General features: G+C 42.6%; 1 protein-coding gene across 2 annotated transcripts in view; it reads right to left on the reverse strand.

The window, feature by feature from the left end:
* Positions 1–18045, reverse strand: part of PDE5A (phosphodiesterase 5A) — a 152766-nt gene that overhangs the window by 20585 nt on the left and 114136 nt on the right. For both annotated transcript variants that reach the window (XM_066573894.1, XM_066573892.1), the window contains exons 16-18: positions 13307–13407; positions 12947–13024; positions 2869–2932 (exon numbers count right to left, since the gene is read on the reverse strand). In XM_066573894.1, coding sequence (XP_066429991.1) covers positions 2869–2932; positions 12947–13024; positions 13307–13407 — 243 coding nt within the window. The remainder of the gene's footprint in view (positions 1–2868; positions 2933–12946; positions 13025–13306; positions 13408–18045) is intronic.

Here is an 18045-nt window from a genome sequence, read left to right on the forward strand (position 1 = left end):
GACATGGCCTATTTTGGCGTTGAGGACCAAGCGATTTTTTGGTATTTTTCCATCTCCATTTTTCAAAAGCCATAACTTTTTTATTTTTCCGTGGACGCGGCCGTATAAGGGCTTGTTTTTTGCGTGGCGATCTGTAGTTTTTATCGGTGCCACTTTTGGGTATATAGACAATATCGTAAAATTTTTTTTTTTTTTTTTATGATAACAGGGAGAGAAAACGCATCAATTCTGCCATAGATTTTTTTTTTTCTTTTTTACAGCGTTAATCATGCAGCATAAATGACACACTAAATTTTTTCTGCGGGTCGGTACGGTTACAACGATACCAAAATTGTTATATTTTTTTTAGGTTTTTACACTTTTTTGCAATAAAACCCCCTTTTTTTTGGAAATCTTTTTTTTTTCTCTATAGCTGCATTCAAAGTCATGTAACGTTTTTATTTTTCTATGTACGGAGCTCTTTAAGGGCTTATTTTTTGCGAGACGAGCTGTAGTTTTTATTGGTACCATTTTGGGAAATGTACGGCTTTTTTGATCACTTTTATTGCATTTTTTGTGAGGCAAAATGCTAAAAATTAGCATTTTGCCTCTGTTTTTTAGCGTTTTTTTTTACGCTTTTTGTCGTACAAAATAAAAAACGTGTTCAACTTTTTGTACACGTCGTTACGGACGCGTCAATATCCAATATGTGTCATAAGGCATGGCAGAGCTACTGCTCTGCCATGCCTTATCGCTTGTACAGCGATTATAGGCACAGGCAATCCTGTGTCTGGCGTCCTGTTGCCATGGTGACAGGCCGGGCTGGAGACAAGCCGGCCGGAGACACACAGGGATCGCGATCCCTCTGTGAACTCTTTCCCTGCCGCGATCTACTTAGATCGCGGCAGGGAAGGGGTTAACAGCGGCGGGCGCATCTCCGATGTCCCCCCGCTGTTGGAGCGGGACGCCGGCTGTGACTGACAGCCGGCTCCCGCTGCGGGATAGCGCGGGATCTTATGTGATCCCGTGCTATCTCCAGGACGTACCGGTACGTCCTTTTGCGGGAAGTACCAGGCTCCTGGGACGTAACGGTACGTCCTGGAGCAGGAAGGGGTTAAACCCCTTAGTGACGGAGCTTTTTTGCTTTTTTCCATTTTTGTTTTTTCCTACTCCCTTTTAAAAAATCGTAGCTCCTTTATTTATCCATCGAAGTCGCTGTATGAGGGCTTGTTTTTTGCAGGACGAGTTGTATTTTTCAATGGCACTATTTATTGTACCATATAATGTACTGAAAAACTTTTAAAAAATTCTTAGCGGAGAGAAATGGAAAAAAAACGACATTCCACCATCTTTCGGTGCGTCCTGTTTCTACATCACACAAATTGCAACAAAAACGACCTGATATTTTTATTCTATGGGTCAGTACGATTGCTACGATACCAAACTTGTATAGTATTTTTTTTGCTGTAGTACTTTTATTTTTTTTTTTAAGATATTTAATTTTTTTCAATTATTTTCTGCGGTCATTTTGTGCGCACAATACCTTTTTTATTTTTCCGTTGACATAGTTGAGCGAGGGCTCATTTTTTGCGGGATGTCCTGAAGTTTCCGATAGTATCAATTTGGAATACATACGACTTTTTGATCGCTTTTTATTGCGTTTTTTTCTGGGAGACAGGGTAACTAAAAAAAGTGTATTTCTGGTGTTCTTTATTTTTTTTTTTCAGACAACGTTCACCGTGCAGGAAAAATAATGCACTACTTTGATAGTTCGGACTTTTACGGACGCGGCGATACCAAATACATATTTTTATTTTATGATTTTGATTTTTTAATAATGGATATGGCAAAAGGGGGGTGATTTAAACTTTTATAACTTTTTTTTTAACAATTAAGAAAACTTTATTGATTATTTTTTTTACATTACTTTGAAGTCCCCCTGGGGGACTTTAACATGCGATGCTTTGATCGCTCCTGCAGTATGACGTAATGCTATAGCATTACGTCATACTGCTTTTTTACAGGCAGTCTTTCAAGCCAGCCTGTGTGGATGGCTTGATAGGCAGTCTGCTAAGGCAGCCCTGGGGCCATTCATTAGGCCCCCGGCTGCCATGACACCTGCACGGCTCCCCTGATCTTACCGCGGGGGGGCAGTGCGGGACCCCCGAACAGCGTTTGGGGCATTTAAAGGGTTAATAGCCGCGAACGGCCGAGCGCAGCTATTGCCTGCGGGTGTCAGCTGTGATAAACAGCTGATGCCCGTGCTGTATGGAGGGAGATAGCGCCGCTACCTCCCTCCATACAAGTCCTGCAACAGCAGGACGTAGTTTTACGATAGGGCTGTCACTAAGGGGTTAATTACTGATTGTACATGAAGTACTAAAGAGGATATATTTAAACATCCTCTATCACCCACTCTTAGGTTGCATTTAGACACAAAGATGATCGCTCAAAAGATGGCTTTTGAGTGATCATTTTGCATAAAACTAATACTTGGTACTAATGCCTTTTAGTACCAATTAGTAGCATGTGAGCCGTCAGGAGCTGTATTCAGGGAACAGACCACCCGCTGTTCGCTTAATACATTCCCTTTGTTCTGCTGGTGGAGCTGACAGCTAAGACAATGTAATCAGCTGTAATCAGTGCTCCGCGGGCGGAACACAGTGTGCGGTCCTGCTTATCAGCTGTTCTGCTGAATGACGGATTTCATGCTGAACTGAAATCCATCGTTCAGCAGAAAACTGAAAGATGGGCACATTTACATGCAACGATTATTGCTCAAAAGATGGCTTTTGAGCGACAATCATTATGTCTAAATGGGCTTTTACTTATGCTACTTATAATTAATAATTTTAAACATGGAGATATTTTACTGCAAAAGATACAAACCCGTTGTTGAACTGGCCAAGGCTTTGTTATTGCAGATAGATCACAGGCAGTCATTAACATAGCTCTGCAGGAAAGACAACAATATTCAGGTTCAACACAACGAGTGCGAATGTATTAATTAGTAAATTGTAATTATATTTAAGAGTATTTATAAAGAAAAAATAAAACATAATAAAATGTTACATTACAATACTTAACTCCTCCCCCAACGCTTCACATAAGTATACATCATCTAGTAGTCCCCCTTTCAATACCAATCATGGGGCTTGTGCTTCAGAGGGATATCCAAATATGGCTGTAATTAACAGGCACTGGTCCTGATTAATTCCAGTACCGACTATAACAGCACAAGGACCTGAGGCTGTAAAATACTTTGAAACCTGAAGACCCTTATGTCATGGAAGTATGATATTTATATATTCACACATGCTGTCCTAGCTAGGTTAATTAATATTCATTGGTTTACTGGTCCTGAATGGGACTTTGGTCTCATTGTCTTTTCCTTTGCTGACCAGGATGTTCCATTCATATCTATAATTTTTTCTTGACCCTAGCTAAAGCAGCCAGCGGTCACAGGAGATCCTATTAGGTGGGTCTCATTCATTGTCGAATACCCAGATTGTGTCTTCGGATTACCTGAGGAGATTACAGCTGGGGAGAATAATAACTAAGATTATGTTTCATCTGTGGGGTATAGACTAAAAGTATAATTATATCCCTAGAATTGGGAGATGATGCTGAATCAAAAGCATCCACTCACATCTTTGTACAGTCATGGAACCTGGCCAAAACCAACATCAACCCAACTAATCTTTCTTAGGGTGCATTCAGACGCGTAAAAACCCAGCCGATATACAGCGTTCCTCTTTGCAGGGGGAGGAGGCTGGAAGAGCTGGGAGCAGTGCACTGAGCTCCCGCCCCCTCTCTGCCTCCTCTCCACCCCTCGCCACTATTTGCAATGCGAGGGGGCGGAGCTACTTCCTCCCCCTGCAGAGAGGGACGCTGTATATCGGCTGGGTGTAAAAACCCAGCAGATATACGATCGTCTGAATGCACCCTAATACCATGTGTATGTGTGTGAGTATGCGTGCTGTATTCTAAAGTGTGCAGTTTCTTAATTGTATGAGTTAAGATTAGGTGTATTTAGATTCAGGAACTTTAGAACAGTCACATTTATTTACTGCTTATCTATTTCAATTTTCACTTGCATATATTACTTTTATTTAATCTTTCTGTATGATCCTTATTTAGAATGTGCTCCATGACTGACCAGTGTACAACTGCAAATCAAGATATGCCATGCTAATAGACACCTACAAAAAAAGGCTGAATGCTGTCATAGGGTACATCAACAATGTATTAGGGTGGCTTCACATGAGCGTGTTTTTGTGCGTACATAGGTGTGCACCCCTGTACGGGGAAAAAACACGCGTGTATAAAGGTTCGTACATTGTCTTCAATGGAGCCGCAGCTGCTGCCGGCGGCTCCATTGAAGACAATGATCTGCTGGCACCCCTGAATTGCTTTTCATGGAAGGGCTTTACATTTAAGCTTTTCACTGAAAAACAAGAATTTTAGTGTAAAAAAAGAACAAACAAAAAAAAAAACGTACCTGTCCGCCGCTGCCACGGCAGATGTTTCCTTCATCCTCGCGAGGAAAAAGAATTCCCTGCTGCACCTGCCACATCTGTGACAAATGCAGCAAAGGAATTCTTCATCCCTGCGGGGAATAAAGAATTCCCCACCACTGCTGTCACAGATGACAGCTCGCAGAATGACTGACAGGCGAAAGTTGCCTGTGATTGGCTAAGTGCCTCAGTCAATCAGAAACAGCTCTTTCAGCAGGCGGGGATTTTAAATCCCCACCTGCTAAAAGAACTGCATTACAGAGTCGGGGACAGCGCAGAAAGGATGCGGCTGAGCCCCGGCAGCTGAAGAAAGGGGAGTATGTTTTTTTTTAAATTTGTATCATCACTTTTCTTTGTTTTTCAGGGAAATGCTTATATTTAAAGCCCTTTCCTGAAAAACAATTACAGGATGCCGGTAGCTGGATCCCCTACTGCAGCTGTCATCTGTGACAGCTGCGGTAGGTAATTCTTTATTTCCCGCAGGGATGAAGAATTCCTTTACTGCATCTGTCACAGATGTGGCAGGTGCAGCAGGGAATGCTTTTTCCTTGTGGGGATAAAGAAAACATCTGAAGCATGCGGCAGATGTGTTCTTCATCCCTGAGGGGACATTGCAGCGGCGGACGGGTAAGTATTTTTATTTTTTTTTACACTAAAATTATTGTTTTTCAGGGAAGAGCTTATATGTAAAGCTCTTCCCTGAAAAACAATTCAGGGGTGCCGGCAGACCATTGTCTTCAATGGAGCCGCCGGCAGCAGCCACGGCTCCATAGAAGACAATGCGTGCATTCCCTGTGGTGCACGCATGTCCTATCTTTACAGGCACGCACCTGCAAAGTACGGACATGTGCACACAGCATAGGGAATGCATTGGTTCTAATAGAAGCGTGTTTTTGTGCGTGCTTATGCATGCACAAAAACACGCTCGTGTGAAGCCACCCTTAGTTTTAGGGTGTGCATATTTATGCACACACATTATTTTAGTTTTGTTTTTATTGTCCTACCCTAAACATTTTAGTTTGTTTTTCAATGGAATTCTACAGATAATGCTTCATATCTAGGTAGAAAAAAATCTGAAATAACAGGACACTTTAACAGCAGTGTGTGGACATTTTATATCCACTGTATGGCAGTGCAGGATGATCAAGCTACAGATGCCCTTAACCTCAATGACTGGGACAGTGTCCTCAAAAATAAGAGTACTGGCAATAAATGGGAAATGTTTAAAACCATTGTAAAAACTCACTGGGATACATTACAGCAATACGCAGTTCATACATTACAGCAATAAAAGGGTTAGGAATAGGAGATAACCAATGTAGCTAAAGAAATATGTAAAGAAAGCAAACAACAAAAAGAAAGTGTTTAACCTAGTAAAAGAAGAAGACAGCTGAAAAGCACTAAAAACCTATAATGATAAAAAATGTTTCAAAAGCAGATAAAAGCAGCAAAGGTGGAGACAGAGAAAATCATTGCCAGAGAAAGTAAAACTCACCCTAAACTGCTCTTCAACTATATATAGAAAAATTGTACAGGGTAATGAAGAGGAAACAAATCTATTAGTATTGTTCTCCAGTGTATTAACAGAGGAAAATGAAATGTCAGGTGAAATGCAGGGTTATAAAGTAAACTCTCCAATAAAAGTCATCAGTGTAACCGATGAGGAAGTGCAGAGCCACCTTAAAAAAATTACAGTAGACAAGTAGCTGGTTCCCAATGACATGCACCCCATGGTTATGAGGGAATTAAGTAATGTGTTAGACAGACCATTGGTTCTTATATTTAAGGACTCTATAGTGACGTGGTCTGTTCTACGGCATTGGTGCATAGCAAATGTGGTGCCGATATTCAAAAAGGGATCAAAAAGTGAACCCGGAAGCTATAGGCCATTGAATGACTTCTATTGTGGGTAAATTCTTTGATGGGTTTCTAAGAGATGCTATTCTGGAGTACCTCAAGGAAAATAGCTGTATAACTCCATATCAGCAAGGGTTTGTGAGGGGTTGCTCCTGTTAAATCACTCTGATCAGCTTCTTCTTCTTCAAGGAGGTAAGTTCTAGAGTAGACTGAGGAGAGTCATTCGATCTCATATATCTCAAATTTTCCAAAGTGTTTGATACTGTGCCTCAAAAGGCTGGTATATAAAATAAGAATGCGTGGTCTGGAAATTGTTTGTAAGTGGGTAAGTAACTGGCTCAGTGATAGAAAGCAGAGGGTGGTTGTTAATGGCACATACTGTGATTGGGTCACCCTTATCAATAGGGTACCACAGGGGTTGATACTGGGCACTTTGTTATATATATTAACAACCTTGTAAAAGGATTGTACAGTAAAATATTAATATTCATAGATGATACAAGACTATGCAAGGTAATTAACACAAGAGAGGACAGAATGTGGTTGCAAATGGATCTGGATAAGTTGGGGAGTTGGGGAGAAAAGTGAATGAAGTTAAACACTGATAAATATAAGGTTATGAATATGAGTAGGAAAAACGCATGTCACCATTACACACTAAATGGGAAAACCCTGGATAAAACACATGGAAAAAGGAATATTAATTAACTGTAAACTCAGCTGGAGCAACCAGTGTCAGGCAGCTGCCGCCAAGGTGAATAGCATCATCAAAAGAGGTCTAGGGACACATGACGATAACATTGTTCTTCTTCCTTACAAATTACTGGTCAGTCCACACATGGAAAAGTGCGTACAGTTTTGAGCACAGGTAGTCAAAAAAGACATATCAGAGCAGGTTCAATGATGGACAACTAAAGTAATAAACGGAATAGGTGGACTACAATACCCAAAGAGGTTAATAAAATTGGGGTTATAAAGTTTAGAAAAAAGATGGCTTAGGGGTGACCTAATTAATATGAACAAGTATATCAATGGTAAAAACACAGATTTCTTCCCTGTTCTATTTATACCAAGGATTGTGACTGTAACAAGAGGGCTGCCCTCTACATCTAGAAGAAAAGGAAAAAAAAAGGTTTCTACACCAACATAGAAGGGGGTTCTTTGCTGTAAGAGCAGTGAAACTATGGAATTCTCTACCTGAGGACATTGTGATGGCAAACTCACTAAAAGAGTTTTAAAAAGGCCTTGATGCCTTTCTTGAGTGCAGAAAAATTCCTTTCTGCCTTCTCCTTTACACATTACATAGCGCTCAATTAGCGCTATGTAATGCAGGAGATTCCGTCCGGCGATCATGTGACCGCCGGTGTCACCTGACCCCCAGCGGTCACGTGAACGCCGAGCCGGGAGCCTGCACCGTGGGGGGGGGGGGGCTGCTTACCTGTCCGGCGTCTTCCGCATTCTCCCTTCTGTCTCCCGGCTTGGCGATCATGTGACTGCTGGGTGCCACCTGACCCCAGCGGTCACATGATCGCTGAGCCGGGAGGCAGAGGGAGAATGCGGAAGACGCCGGACAGGTAAGCAGGCCCCCACGGTGCAGTGAGCATCTGCACCCTCCTGAACTCTGTCAGTTCAGGAGGGTGCAGGGAAATGTATTTTTTCTCATCCATTCTCACCAGCTCCAATTTATTTGGAGCTGGGGAGAATGAATGAGAAAAAATTATTGGATAGGAAAGGGTTAACCGTTCCTTAAAGGACATGATTTGCAGACAGCTCACATCTTGGTAGCTCTTCTCTGAACTTGCTCCAGTTTGTCTGTGTCTTTTTTAAAGTGGGGTGCCCAGAACTGGACAAAGTATTTCAGATCAGGTCTGACTAAACAAGAGTAGAGGGGGATAATTACCTCACATGATCTAGACTCTATGCTTCTCTTAATACGTCCCAGAATTGTGTTTGCCTTTTTGGCTGCTGCATGACATTGTTGACTCATGTTCAGTCTATGATCTATTAGTATATCCCAAGTCTTTTTCACATGTGCTGCTGCTTAGCACAATTCCTCCCATTCTGTATGTGCTTTTTTCATTTTCTTGCCCAGATGTAGGACTTTGCATTTCTCCTTGTTAAATACCATTCTGTTAGTCGCCACCCACTGGTCAAGCTTTTCTAGATCTTTTTGAATACTCTCTCTCTTCCCTGCTGTTAGCGATCCCTCCTAGCTTTGTGTCATCAGCAAATTTGATCAGTTTCCCCTCAATTCCCTCCTCCAGATCATTTATAAAAATGTTTACCAACACTGGGCCTAGGACAGAGCCTTGTGGCACCCCACTCACTACATTCTTCCACTTGAATGTGCAGCCATTTATGACCACTTTTTGAGTATGATCACTCAGTCAGTTCTGAATCCACCTAACTAACTATAAGGAATGGAGAGAGCTGCATACAAAATCTCTTCAAAATCACTACAGATAAATGACCTATTAGTAATTTTTTTTTAGAAACAATACTGTTGTTGTTTGATTGGATCTATGAATGGTTTTCAAAATTAATAGCTATTTTTTTTCCTATATAATGTCAAAAATCCCTTAGAAACATTTGACAAAGACTAACTGTAGTCGAAACGTTGCCTGTACCACTTTGAATATGGAGTAATAAAGCTGCTGATTTTACTTCAAAACCCTCAACGGATGCTGCCACTTCTTTTTTGTTGATGTCTGACTTGGGGACTGGAGGTCCATAGTCCCTTCAGTGGCTTGGCATACATTGCTGGATACCTCTGCGCTGTTAGCGTATTGCCTGGTCTGCTGCGGGATTCTCTCTTGGAAACCATTAGAAATATTTGATTGATATTCTGATTTCTCTGTGGGTAATAGACTTCCTACAGATAAGTATGAAAATAGGAAGTCATTGGACCCTTTTATGCTGAACGATGGTTTAGATGTTATCTGGATCTTGCGAATCTTGATGATGATCGTTCAATGTAAACGCTGCAAGCAACTGAATGCGAAACGATAATTTGTTTGCTTATCATCCCTTGTTCAGTTTGTGCAAACATAAAAATCAAATGACAATCTGCTTGTGTAAACAGGCAGTCGTCCATCTATGAAGAACTGCCTGTTTACTGTGAATGAAGGCAGGCGGCCAGTATGCTCCTCCTCCATTCACGAACGATTATGATTCATGCGTGCAAGGACAAGTGCGATCACCGCTGGTTAGGCGCCCAACAGTCGTTCCGTGTAAAAGAACCCTTAGTAGTGGCTTACATACTGTATTGTATAATATACGACTGGTAATTCTGTAGTCTTGTCAGGCGAAATATGCCTATTAAACACCTCATAGGGTCTGTTAATGCGTTTACAGACATATATTGGCATATACAGGTATATACAATTTTTTCCCATTCATATATTCTCAATTGTAGAGAAAAAGAATTGAAAGCGACCCTCCAAGCCTGGAGAAACATTGGTGACCGCACAGCTTCTCTGACTACCTGATGCACACTGTGCATTAGTATGCATTATTAGTCTAAGGGTCGGAAAGGGTATGGTTTCTCATTAGGGAGAGTACCTAGCACCACTGGTCAGTCAGATCCACATGTAGTGTCTCAGACTACCAATGCATACTAATGCCTCAGATAGTCAAAGAAGTGATGCAGTCGTCTTTGGAAGGATTGGAAGGCCACTTTAAGGGCTTATTCACACGGGCGTCAGCATTTTTACGTTCACCCGCGATGTAAAAATGCGTGAACAGGGGTACAAATCTAACGTTTGTGCGCCAGTTCAGACAGTCCTGCCCCGGCGCATATACAGTGAGCCTGCAATGCTGTCGAGCGGGGCCAAACAGTTTAAACCAATGCATCAGAGGCGCAGCGCATATCGGCCAGGTGTGAAAACGTGGCCGATATATGCTCTAGCATAATTGTGATATGCAAGTTACTTCACAGTGCCCTGCGGGCAGTCCCAGACCCAGCAGCTGCTCCAGGTCTGGCTGGCAAACACTACCCAGTGACTCCCTCTTGACTTTTCATAGACAGGCAGCTTAAGGCCACTCTCACACGTGTTTAGAAAATGCCGCATCCGAAACCACAGTGATTTCACACAGCATTTTCGAACGCATGTTAGAGCATTTGACGGCGTTTTTAACACACCCCATCACTGTGATGGGTGACTAGGTGCATTAAAAAGTGCTAAAACCTAAAAAATAGAGCAGATGGCACTCAAAAATAGCGGCATTTGAAACGCCCCATTCGAGTGCTGGTCTGCAAAGCCCCATTGAGATCAATGGGAGCGTTGTAGTGTGGTTAATGTTTAGAGATGAGTGAGCATGCTCGTTTAAGCCTGATGGTCGATCGAACATTGATATTTTCGAATAACTGATTACTCGACCGAGTGTCATGCAGGGGAAAAGGGGAGAGAGATCTCTCTCCCCCACCCCACCCCCTGCATGGTACTTGGTCGAGTAATCAGTTATTCGAAAATATCAATGTTCGATCGACCATCAGGCTTAAACGAGCATGCTCGCTAATCTCTATTAACGGTGTGTCTGAAATGCCACACTAATTGCGGTAAAACGCAGGCTGTGTGAGAGTAGCTTTACGTAACAACACTGTAAGCTCTATTCCAATTTGATACATGTGTGATCCTCACCCTGCTGTGCAGCAAGCTCAATAGAGCTTTCACTGATAGACTAAAAAAAGAGGTCAGTACGCAAAAGCCTCAACAAAAAAAAAACTTTTCAATTTTATTGAATCTATTCAATAAAAGTGAAAAGTTCTTATTGCAGCTTTTGCGTGCTGACCTTTTTTTAGTCTATCCATTGTAGTGTATGCAACCTATTGTACTGCAAGAACCTCCAATGACGTTGGCTGCGGCTATGGTCCACTTTAATGTCACCCCAAAAAATTGTACCAAGATGCTTTCTGTTTGCTGATAATTATCTTGTCTGGAAGAAATAAACCCCCAGAACTCAAAATGCTTTCTATTCTAAGGGTGGAATCACACGGGCAGATTATGAAATCAATCATTTACAATGGTTTCCTCTCCATCTGCGATGTTTTCACTGATGTGTGTCATGCTCTATCTATCTGCAATGTGTGATTTTTTTTTATCTCCCATGTTTCGCTATGGAGCCTGTGTTTTATCGTATCACAACACAGCAAACTTGCACTGCGATGCAATGCGATTTTAACATTAGAACGTCCCATTGCCTTACACTAATAAATCGCGGCAAAATCGCAAGAAAAAAGACGTAATGTTTTCGTGGAGAAATTGTGATCGCCCGTGTGAAACTAGCCTAACACTGTCAGTGATAAAAAAAAAGATAATTGATCTCTGCTTACAACTTAAGGAGTTATTCATATGGGCGGCAGCAATTTTATGTTCACCCGCCGGTCATGTAAAAAATGTGCGAACGGGTGCACAAATCTAACATTTGTGTGCCCGTTCAGATGGCCCTGGCCCGGCGCATAAACACCAGCCTGCAATGCTACTGGGTTGGGAGAGACAGTTTAGCTCTCTGCAAGCGGAGGAGGCAGGTTGGGGCAGGAGCTAGTGTGCTAAGCTACTGCCCCCTGTCCGCCCCTTATCTCAGCCAGCAATGGGAGGGGGCGGGAGCTTAGCAACTAGCTCTGCCCCTATCCCGGCCCTTCCCATTGCAAACAGGCAGCAAGAGGCGGAGAGGAATAGGAAAGGGGCGGGAGTTTAGCAATCAAAGGAGTCTATGCAGCCGCTGCAGGTGTAAAATCGCCCGTCCAGGTGCTTTTACACCGCGGAAATAGGCCCATGTGAACTAATGCATTGTAAACCAATGCATCAGAAGGGCAGCGTATATCGACCGGGCATGAAAACGTGGCTAATATACGCTTGTGTGAATCCAATCTAAAGCACAGGTTCTGTTTGGTAAAAAGAACACTTCTACATATTGCAGGTGGAGCGGTCAGGGTTTGGGCTGTGCATAAGGTCTTTGCTCTATGACCTATCCGACTCTGTATGAAGTATGGGCAGCCCTTCTGCATGTCTCCAGTGGACTCTAATAGGAACATTTTACAACACAGCTGCTTGTACCGAACAGGAGAGCCAAGAAGAAAGAGGACACCCTCTGCAGCACACACCCTGGGAGAGCTGGCTACAAAACAGAATGCAACAACTGCCTTCACTAAAGAATGAAACATACGCAGAATGGAAGTTCTGAGTAACGTCTAACTTATGGCATAAAACAGTCAACTGCAGCAGAGGTGAAAAATGCATGGCTTATTTATACATGAAATTAGGAAAAATCTGATATTCTTTACTTAAACCATGCCCAAACACACACATATGGATTCACTGAATTGGTGGTGTATTGATCCCATAGAAGGTTGTGGCTTTTACCCTCATGACATTATAAAACATATGTTTTTCCTGTTTCTATTGCTTAAAACAAATGTATAGCCCTATATGTCCAATAAATAGTGAGATAGTAGAACTGTGAAATGTGCTCTGGTCCTGAAACTATCCTGGTCACTAAGGGGTTACATATTCCTTCTGGAACAAGTGTTATGAGACTATAACTTTGTGGAGTTTAGCTCCAGCTTTTGGTTATATCAGAAGCCAAATACTTACAAGAGCAGTTCTCTTTGTGTGGAATCATCCCACCTGAAATTCTTCTTTTTGACCAGATTAAAAAAGTCTCCCCTCCTCCTGCAGAGATAGCAGAGGATTACATTCACACTGAGTGATATTGTTATTGTTTAAGCAAGACAAGTGCCTTTAGCAACGTTATGGTGGATACCCATATGAAACTTGAAGCTGAAGGCTGTAAGACAGATTGCTCGTGACGCACACAAGTACTAGGCGCTGCCAAGGAAAATAAGTTTAGCCATTCCTTTTTTGGTCAGTTAGACTGTGCAATGACTGAAAATAAAATAAATCAAGCATGGTCTATAATAGCAAGACAATCCGTGGATGATCATTTAGACTTACTTTATATAAAGAGCCAAATCTGTAGCAAGGATCGCCTGTTTTATCAACTTCAGTGCAAGCTTGTAGTCCTGAACAGAAAGACCGCTCAGGATCTGGCTGCCCTGAGAATGAAAAGACATGCACTTTTACTCTTTGATTCATAGCTCCATTCTGCAGAATACATCTCTAATCCATAAACATACAAATGTTTAACAATTCCAGATCAATCGTGCCCAGTATTGTTCAATAGCAGCTAAAGGATATAAATGCTCTGGATCTCTGGGCCTATTAGCAGACCTGGGAGCCTTTGTTACACCTCAGCTGCTATGACAATCTATCAGCACTCACTGATTGCATTGCACGGGGACAAATGGAGTGATGTAAACCACTTCTAAGGGATTAAACTGTCAGGAGCTGGGGTTCTTCCAATTCTTGCCTTTATACGTGTCATTCGACAGTCAAGCTCCCACTTCTAGTGCAGAGCTTATGCTGCAGTGCCATGAGGGTGCATTGTGCACCCCCTCATGGCTGCTATAAGGAACTGTATTGTAGTTAAGGGGTTAAAAGCTCTAGGTATTGCATTTATTTTGCATCATACTGTATTTACTGTCTAGGGACTGTACTTAAAGGGATAGTGGCCATAATTAAAATTTTCACTCATCCACTAGACGGGTAAAAACTGTTAAATTACTATGGGTCAGACCGCTGATAATCCCTCCGATCCAGAGAATGAGGGACCTGCAATGCTGGGTTGTTTCACCCCATTTCCCTAACATAGAAGTGAAAGGGCAGCTGGTTGCACATGCGTAGCAACCGCTCCATTCATTTCAATGGAGCAAACAGATAGCACTCAACTATTTTTGTCAGCCCCAATGAAATGGAGGGGTGTGGTGCTCCACTCACTTCAATGCAGCAAACAGACAGCACTCGGCTATTTTTGTCAGCCCCAATGAAATGAATGGAGGAGTGTCATGCTCCATTCATTTCAATTGACTGATGGACATAGATGAGTGCTTTGTACTTGGCTAGCTCTGTCTGCCCCATTGAAATGAATAGGGTTGCGACTGCGCATGCGCGACCAGTGGCCCATTTGCTGCTACATTAGGGAAGAAGGGAGAAGCAACCCAGTGGATGGTGAATACTTTCAATTATGGCCACTAACTGGAATAACCCTTTAATGAAACTGATCTCCATACTCAAAAGATAAGCATCAGCAGGGTGTGTAATTAGAAGCATCAGCAGGGTGTGTAATCATCAGCTTTCCCCAGATAAGAGAGTTCCCGCATTTATTAAAATTTCTGAATTAAAAGAATACTCCAATTCCTAAAAAAATATTTAATGAAATTAATTACCTCAGAATATTGAACTTAATGACAGTTTACTCAATTTTTGGCTTCCTGTTATAGGTGTTACTCAGGTTAGGGGCTTGGATTGGGACTTGCCTCCTTGTAGGTATGGTGTTTTATTATGAATAGTGATGAAAGATTAGTGAAATAATTGGTTCGGGTCGGGATCGGGCCAATTTCACCAAAATCATCATGAATCGGTGTGGCCAATTCTGACTCCTATTATGATCAATGGGAGTAAAAATTGGATTCACTAATTTGCCCTCCACAAGGTCTTTAATGCAGCCCATGCCCCCCAAATTGCATGGTATTTACAGCCACACATCTGGAGAACACTACAAAAATTGGTCAAAATAATGTACGGTGTGGTGGAGGTCACTTGTAGCACATGGGTGTCACTGAAAACAAAAGAAGGCCCACATAGGGTCTCCTAGATCACAAATTAGACTAAGCAAGATAGCAGGTGTGGTTCTTGTTCTAAAGCAATGTCATACATTTTGCAAAGGAGAAATTCTACTAGGTGAACAGAACACCCTAGCGGGCCTCTTTATCCTATAAGGAAAAGCAGTAGTGCTATCAAAAAGTATGCCAAGGGAGACAACAGGTATAGTGCTTGTTTTAAAAGCAATGTTATAAATTTTGCAAAGGATATCTTCTACCAGGTGAACAGAACACCAATGCATGAGCCTTGTCCAAGGAAAAGCTGTAGAGCTACTGCTGTGTCTTGTGCTTTACAGAATTTTTGTTTTTTGGGTAATGAAGAATAAACATGGAGGAAGCAGGAGAAAGAGAGCCGCATCAACAACACCAGTAACAGCACCTTGAAGGCAGAGTGTGCTCCTTGTCGAAACATGTATTTTCATATTGACATATTTTTCATTTGTGGGAGAAGGAGAGAGAAAGGTAGTGGAAGCAGGAGAATGACAGCAGTTCCATAACCACCACCACCAACAGCACCTTAAGGGCACAGTTTGGTCTTTGATATAAATCTTTGCTCAGTCATATAAAAGTAAAAATGACCAGCGTGTTAACTAATCAGTGGAATCTGCCATGGGGGTGCAGAAGTCAGGTGAAATACCCAGCTGATTTATTATTATGAACACCCTTTCTGATGGCACATTGGCAGTGGGATAGGCAAGTACCTCTAAAGCATGTTGTGCAAGCTCCAGCCACTGATCCAGCTTAGACACCTAGAAGTTAAACGGGCCAACACCATGTTTGAGTACATCCATGCAGCAGCTGACATATTTTTGGACCATCATGGATAAGTGCTGCCTGTGACTCATACCTGTGCTATTGCTGAGATAGAATGTCCTCAGGCTGGTCCCACCATCCATGAAGAACAGCTGGGGTTAGGGATGGATAAAATAAACGATGCGTAGCCCCCTCCCCTGCCCCAATATTATCCCTCTTATTTTCCTCCTCCTTCTCTTCCTCCTCTATACTTCTTCAATAGGTTGAGAAACATATTGGAGAAGATGCCTCCCTTTCTTGCCCAAAGCCACTCTTTCTGTGGTGTGGAGTAATGGCAGCATGGCCAAACAGTTGGGAAATTGGTATCCCTTATTCCTCCTGTGACAACAACATGTAATTGTCACTACCTACCTGGGATGGTAATACTGATTAGTACGTCATTAGGATTGATAATTTTTTGGATTGTGCGGGTCAGTCACATGTCAGCCTGAGCCTGCAGAGCCATCAACAACTCTTTGTTGGTGTGGCTGCACTCCCCTCGATTTGTGAGTTTTGGCACAGCATCTTGGCATTTCCCACATGCAGCACTGTATAGAGGTTTAGTTTTGTCACATATGGATATCTGCACTGATGTGGAGGGTGTTGAAAGATGGTAGTAAGAGAAAGAGGAGGGGGACCATGAAACATGGGCCACTCCTTTTGGCTTCATGCCCGACCTCCAGGACATTGACCCAGTGTGCTGTTAAGTATATGTAATGCCCATGGCCATGCTTGCTGGACCACGTGTCCTTGGTCAGCTGCACCCCGCCATTGACAGAATTTTGAAATGCCACAGACATGTTATCACTCATGGATGGCTTTTTGGGCAAAGAAATGGGGGCTGGTACTGTGGATTAGCATGGAGCATCATGATGCAGAAGGCATCTGTATCCAATGGTCTAAAGGGCAGCAGTTCCATTACCTGAAGCTGTGCAATGCTTGCGTTCCGGCTCTGTGCTCGTGGATGTTTTGGGTGGTATTTTGTTTTTTGCATTAACATAGCTTGGAGAGTGGAGGGTTGGCTGCTGACCTGGGACATGCTGGACTATGGGATAGATGTCAATGTCAGCGAAGGTAATAGTGATGGTGACGGCTCAACGTCTGCTCTCAGTTTCCCACTCTTGGCTCTGAAGCCTGCAGTCCCGGTGGTCAATTGCGAAGGAAGGGCCTTAAGTAAGTGTGCTACTGCCCCTACACAAAACTGGCTCTCTGTGCTCAGAGACTATTGCATGAACAGGGAGGAAGACAGAGGAAGAGGCAGCTACATCAGCAGGAGAGGGAGCAAGATGAGGCTGACTCTTTGCCTTCTGGCCTAGGTGGGCTTTCCAAGGCAATGGGTGGTATGAATTCATGTGGCTGTTCATACATATTGTGTTGAGGGTGTTTACGTTCTTGCTGCATTTTAAACGCTTACCACAAATCTTAAACCACTATTCTGTCACCACCTGCGGTTTCAAACAATGGCCATCCTCTACCACCACTACCAACACATTTGCTTTCTTCAGGTTTTTGTTTTCTTATTTTTATTTTTAACTAATTACTTAAGTTTTTAGCTAACTATGTAGTTTGCAGAAAACCAATGGCAGCTGCATCACGTATGCTCGTAATTTGTATTGGTCAGACGTGCAACTTTGAACAACGTCTGAGGCAGCTAACACACATTATGTCTTTTGGCTGTCTTCATTTGTTTTTTTTTCTTTTGTTGTAAATTCCCCAAAAGTCAATGATTCCGGGCCGTCTGGCTCAAATAAAGAGCTCTCTTTAGAGAACTTTTCTACTTGCCGTGAGGCAGATAATCCCTAGGAAGTCGAAATCTACCACCCCTCCCTGGAGGCTGATGTGGCTGGAATCATTGGACAACCTTAAGTACATGGAAGAGCTATGTGCCAAAGACGAGTTGAGATTCACCAAATTCTATGCTACATGGGCGGTGTGAATACATTTTCGTTCCTCACCAGGATTTAGTGCTTGGCTTAGTGACGGTGTTATCAAGCTTCGACTTAGCAGAAATGGACGGTCACTTATGGATTATAGCCTGCTGATGGACTTAGAGCACAGTCTATATCGTCGACCCTGAGGAACAGGGTCCCACTACCCCGGTTCCCTCCTTTCCCCCCACTTCTCTGTGTCTCTTTTTTCCATCTCTTTTTCCCCTATCTCTTTCCTCAGTCTTCCCCAGAC

Source organism: Eleutherodactylus coqui, chromosome 7, assembly GCF_035609145.1.
Source record: "Eleutherodactylus coqui strain aEleCoq1 chromosome 7, aEleCoq1.hap1, whole genome shotgun sequence".
Taxonomy (NCBI): Eukaryota; Metazoa; Chordata; class Amphibia; order Anura; family Eleutherodactylidae; genus Eleutherodactylus; species Eleutherodactylus coqui.